General features: G+C 39.1%; 1 protein-coding gene across 1 annotated transcript in view; it reads right to left on the bottom strand.

Annotated features, from left to right (window-relative positions):
* Positions 1-1,379, bottom strand: part of SLC40A1 (solute carrier family 40 member 1) — an 18,097-nt gene extending 16,718 nt beyond the window's left edge. Inside the window, exon 1 of the mRNA XM_035899121.1 lies at positions 1,281-1,379. Within this exon, the coding sequence (XP_035755014.1) occupies positions 1,281-1,379 (99 nt within the window). The remainder of the gene's footprint in view (positions 1-1,280) is intronic.
* Positions 1,380-6,270: the final 4,891 nt, after the last annotated feature.

Genomic DNA, 6,270 nt, shown 5'->3' with positions numbered 1-6,270 from the left:
AGGCACGGGACCCCGGGCAACCACGAGACCCGCTTAAAAATCGCCACAGCCTGCTTTCTGTATCGTGGCCATAAGCGTTCCTCGTTCGGTTGGGCTCTCTTTTGCTGCCTTTTTATTTTCTGACCTTTTAAAAGTGTGAAATTTTTGAACATTCAGACACATCAAGAAGCCGGGGTTGTAAGATAAGCACCACAGTGTGACACGAGACTGGCTGAAATGCCTGCAAATGACGGTGCTCCCAATGCAGAGCTTGCAAAAAACCCAAGGTACCAAAATCGAAGCTACTGAACTGAAACGACCTTCTCTTCTGCTGAAGATGGTGCTGCCTTCACCCATTTGATGCTGGCTCAGGCTGTCTGCTTCAGATCAAGTATCCCAGTTCCTACCGTAAATACATTTTTTTTTGCACTCCCATGTGGCCTATTTTTGGTGTTGACCACCAGCAAAACCTCCGTTTTTATAGAACTTAAACAGTTAAAATGTACGATAGGCTGGGTTTTTTTCAGGATGCTATGAAAAAAAATTAAGTATCTACCCTTGTGCCTCAGAAAACTTAATGATTGCTCTTGGTTGCCAGAGCTGAGATCATTTTTTCATTGTGTAATACTGCAAAGTTCCCTCCTATATGTGTAAAATTGCTTTTGGTTTGGTGGTTTTGGTTTTTTTTTCCCCAAGTATATAGGCCAACCCCGAAGCAAATGCCTGTTGTAATAGACCGATAATCTGTTCTGGTTTTGCCACTCCTGTGATCTTGTTCAAAGTATTTCTTGTATTAATTAGATGACTTTCTATCCATGAATCACAGTGCATAAAGGGAACTATACCTTGGGAAAAAGTAATACAGAAATAAAAATTCATATAAACATAGGAAGCCAAAAATTACTCTTTTAATGGGATTTTAATCGCTAGGCGAGTTAAGCATTAATTCTTATAGTATGTTCCTTAGAAAACATACAAAATCTTTTCTGAGATTAGCATCAAAAGTAGAAGAAATTTTCTTGATGGCTCTTCTTATAAAGCCTTAGCTGCTTAAACCGCATTCTTTGCTAACAGATAAAAAGGAATTATTTTTCCTAAAACTTAACATTTTTAATATTATTAGCCCATATGAAATAAATAACCTACTGTCTGTCAAACTCAGCTGATACTTAGTTGGTTTTAAGTCTATTAATTGTCAGTGCTTGCACCTTTACTGACAATTTTGGTGTATTCCACAAGCAGACACACTGAATTAACTTGGCTTTCTTCTGCGGTAAGGCCCTGATTAGCGTCGAGGTTACTTGTGTCTTAGGCGGTAAAGCGACACACAGCCTTGAGGAGCGCTGAGATGCCTGTGGTGGTCCATACAGGCCAACACATTTGACTTGCGTCTTTTCCATCCCTGTCCCTGGTGGCACTTCTGGCCACCGCCACAGTTTGGTTCCTGGACCAGACGGATCTGGGGTCTGCTCTAGTCAGGTACCGTACGTAATACAGCAGCAGCAGAACTGGATCTGAAAGAGATTTACTCTCCATACAGTAGCACCAGGAACACTTAGGAGAAAAGCACTGCTGGTAAGACCTTTTTTTGTTACTAGAGACCAAGGTGGATGAATTATAGTTTAAATAACCATTTCTAATGGAATGCTTGCAGTACTTTACACATATGCTTTGGATTATATAGCTGAAATCATCATCCTAGGCAATGAGTCTTTTCTGTGATATTTAAGGCATGAGTAAAGGGCAAGAAAACATACCTACCACCCCTTGAAATTTAAAAAGCAATAGTTCCCACATCTCTCTGAGACTTCTCAGACAGAAGTATGCATTGTCTGTCCAGTGTATACATGGTGAATCAAATGTGTCCATGAAATATTGAATTTATTGTATGTCAGTGAAAGATTCTATTGTATGCAATGTAGAGTTGATCTGCAGACAATAAAGTCATCCTGTCCAGGGTGCACAATGATGCAAACAATTTGTGTAGTGCAAATAAACCATGCAGTTCATATACTGTAGGCCGTGTATGTCCCAGACATACCAGAGTCACTGCACATGTGCTGTAGCATCAACCAGCACCAATAGGTACGGTAGGTACTGTCCAGAATCTGTTGTATCTGAAGGCAGTAACAACACCTTGTCTAACAATTTGCCTGCCAAATGTCCAGAGGTCCCAGACATATAGCTAAAAGGCCATAGCTGATTTATGAAGTATTTGTCAACTTCCAAAAGCAGTGGAGTTGGCAGGTAGGGGAAACCCATAATTTTTTCTCCTGAATTTGCCACCACTTTGATGCATGCTCTTTCCCCAGACGCTTATTAAAGTAAGTCTGCACTCAGGTTTCTTTCCCTGTCAAACAGGGAATAACAGAACATTCCTCATAAGACCGACGTTGAACCTAATACAGTGGCTTGAGAACTTTGATTTTTACATCTAAGATGCTGCTAAAAAAGTCCCAAATATTCTTACTAATACTCTGGTAAATCCAAATTTTATTAGATTGCTTTGTGAAGCCCTTGTGAACATTTTTAAAGAGGCAGCTCTTGTTTTAGGTTGGCTGGCTCACCGGAGTCTTTTCACCACAATATTTACAGATTTCAGATGCATTTAAGGGAGGTGGTTAATAGCTGGAAGCTGTATGAGAGGAGTTACCAGTTTTACTTGGTATAGACCCGACTCAGCAGTCTTACAGCAATAATTTACATAATTTACACAGCACACAAGCTGTGGATTTGAGCCCAGGTCTGACTAATTGTCACTGACAGTGTGGAAGTAGAGACAAGAAAGTGGGATTTTGGAGACTTGAGACCCTTCTTTTGTCTGCACACAGGTGCCAAAAGATGTCTTCAGATTCGGAAAGTCTGCTTCCATGTTGACGTTTAGGTTTGCAAACAATAGCTTCTGTGTTTTCAGAGGTAAAGAGTTTCGAAAGGATTTGCATCTTTACAACAAGAGCAACCGGTACATGCAGAAGCCCTGGATGATGTTAGCAAGCGTTGACCAAGCGTTGACAAAAACAGTAAGCCAGCCTTGCTATGCAGATAACCCTGGCTTTCCACCACTCTCTGGAATATGCATGTTTGTGGGCAACCTTATATAGCCTCTTCTATCGCAAGACCAGCCCTAGCCTCATACTTAATAGCGCAGTGTTTCCTGTTCTAACTTACCTACATCTGTGCTTTTCCTACAGGAAGGCTTAATCATTTCTTTTATTACTACTTTTCCAGATTATTAGATAGCACAGTTTATCTTTGTTTTATTTCTTTTTTCATGTGAGGAAAACCCTTTCAGAATTTATATTTACTGCTATTGTAGCTGTCACACAGGCGTTTTATTCCTAATAGAATTCTCTTAATTCTTTACAGCCTATCACTGGAGACATGCAGGAATTAACAAGACATGTATTTATGTTCTAGTCTTCCTAGCCAAAGTTTTTCCTTATGCTTTATTAAAAATATATGAATAGTGTCGCTTCTCTAGTTACTATTTGAATGAAAAAACATAACCACTAGATTAGTCTTTAGGATTTCTAAGTTATATGTTAAAATCTAAAAATACTTCATTCAAAAGACAGAAACATTCTTCAAAATGTTTGTAATGGGACAGCTGTCTATAAATGAAAAAGTTATAACATTTAACTTGTCTGGCAACAAGTACAACAATTCAACTACAAGGTGTAAACAACTGAAAAATGTTTTCGTTATTGGTAAGCGCATAACTATGATGCCAAGAATATTCAAAGATACACTTCCAGGAAAGACATGTCTTGAAAAATAAGAGAGGAAACATTTTGGCTTTAAACAACTGCCCACATCAGTGGCAGGTTCTATAAACACTGGGTTTGTAATAGAGCTTCTGAATCTAGAGCAATAGCAATTTTACAAAATAATACCAACAAATGTCATCATGGTTTAACCAAAGAGGCGTGAATAATAGTGAGAGACCTCATGTGAGCTCAGATCTTACACTCAGCTGAAAGGTTTCATGAAGTTTAATTATCATGATGTTACCATTCTTCATTAAAACACCCCCTTGGTGTGCAAAGTGGGTTTTTTACTCATTTAGCTTACACAAGGCCTAGCAAACCAGGGAAGAATATATATACAATTTTGACTGGTGAAGCACAGAAGCCTTTACTGAACTGACACAAGCATGGAAGGCTGTGGCTCTGTTGCTCATAACCCCACACATTCCGCTATCAGAACTACCATCTCCCTATCAGCTGACACACAGAGTTCAGGGTTTGCAATGCACAGGGAAACAGGCAGAGATGGGGTCATGAAAAGTCTCCCAGGTTTTTCAGGATTCCAGCTTCCTTTCAAAAGAGATGCTTTTTACCCCAAACCGGTTCATTTCACTTACATGTAAGTAATCTGAGTATCTATACATACTAATCCTCATTTAAGTAAATGTCTACTCCCTCCCACTTTTTCTAAGACTCATAGTGTTATGCTCCTATTGGATTTGGTTCTCTCAAGACTTCGAAGTGACAGCTCCTGTCAGGTCAATATGACAGACTGCAGTCATTTTAACCTGAAACAGTTGTTGTTTTCATTACCAGAGCTAGACTCCTGTGACAAACTCTTGTAGGAAAACCGTCCAGAAGCTCTAGCAAATTCAGAATTCAGAGATTTATTTAGAGAGGCTAGAATTATCTAGCTTACACAAAACTCCATCTCAGGGAGCTGAACCAGCTCTGTGCCCAGACTAAGATGTTTGTAATTGAAAAGTGATGGCCTAAGCAGTGAGCAAAACAGCTTGCTTAAAATCCTATGTTATATGTGACAACTTGTTTCAATAAGAGACTCCTTTTGTCCGATCTTTCTGTCATAAGAAAACACTGTACCCAAAAAACAAATAAGGAAATCATCTTGCAGCAAAGGAGAAAAAAAGTAATTAAAACAAAGGCAAAACACCATATCTACTAAGAACAAGTGGATGTTTCACACTCAAATGTCAACAGTAGCACTTCTGCAAATTCCCTATATCATACTGAACATTCACTCTCAAGAGTGAGAATTATTGACTTGAATTGGTACACTGTGTTGACAAAGAGACCAAAATTACTCTGGAGGGTAAGATAAGAGTCTACTTGCCATTTAAGCTCATTTTGTTTGTTTTCTTCATTAGAACTTACTGCAGTTTGTCTCCTACAGAGTGTCTGTTGCTAAACAATACAATGCTTAATAAACAGTATTTTGTTTCCTGTGGTTTAGCTATGAGTTTTGCCTTTATTTCTTAATTCAATGTTCAAGAATTTTGATACAGTCAATAAAATAAAATGTGAAAGCAAGTCAGCCAGTATTTGTATCCCTTAAAAAAGAAACCCCTTTATAAGTAGAATACATTCTTCTCTTGAACAGCTCCTGTTGAAGGTTATGGTTGACATCTTTACGACAGTCAGATTTTGACATCCCTGTTCACCTTTCTGCAGTATTTTATTCTGATTCTATACCAAGAAAATACTTAAAAGCACATTTTTAACCTCAGGCATATGTTTAGTTTCCACTTTTTTCAATGAAATAATAAAAAAGCCCCAATCCTAGATTTAAGACAATGTTGAAAGACTTTGGGGAATATTGGTGAACCAGGGAATAAAAGCTTCTTTTAACCTACCGTTATGTTCAAATTAGCTACAACTTTAAAGTAATTTCTTAGAAGGCAAAGCATGAAGTACAAGAAGTACTTACATTGCATGATAAAATAAATACATGTCAGCAAATAAAATAATTTATTTGAACTGTTCTGCAGTTATACAAATAACATCCACCTCAACAGCCATCAATTTTGTAGGCATCAATTTTGCCGGTGAATGAATATGGGTGGAGCCCTTCACTCGTATCCAGCAAGCACCCTGTGTGAACAAGACTCTGCACTGGGGCATGAGATTTAGCCAAATAAATCTTTAGCAAAACCTGCATAGATGATTCTGGCATGCATTTGTAAATATGAGACAAACCTCATACTACCATCTGACTGTACTTGATGTTAGACAGTGATTAGCATCCCCTGTCAGGATGACGGAAGGGCCTCAGAGGAGAGCAGTGAGTGGAAACTGGTCCGCAGTCGGGGCAGGCGGAGAACCATTTCCTTGCCCACTGGTTCTCCCCAGGTGCCTCTGAGAAACAGGTATGAGGCTCTAGAGGTGGAAGTGAAGGCGGTGGATGGGGTAGGTGGTGACCTATCCACATCGCAGGAGGCACAAAGATCAGAAAGACCTCCTCGTTGGATTACTACTACATCCACGAGGAAGAAGAGATGGGTAATAGTAGTAGGAGATTCCCATCTGA

Source organism: Egretta garzetta, unplaced genomic scaffold (genome assembly GCF_000687185.1).
Source record: "Egretta garzetta isolate BGI_Z169 unplaced genomic scaffold, ASM68718v1 scaffold297, whole genome shotgun sequence".
NCBI lineage: Eukaryota > Metazoa > Chordata > Aves > Pelecaniformes > Ardeidae > Egretta > Egretta garzetta.
This window is presented reverse-complemented; position numbering and strand designations above follow the sequence as displayed.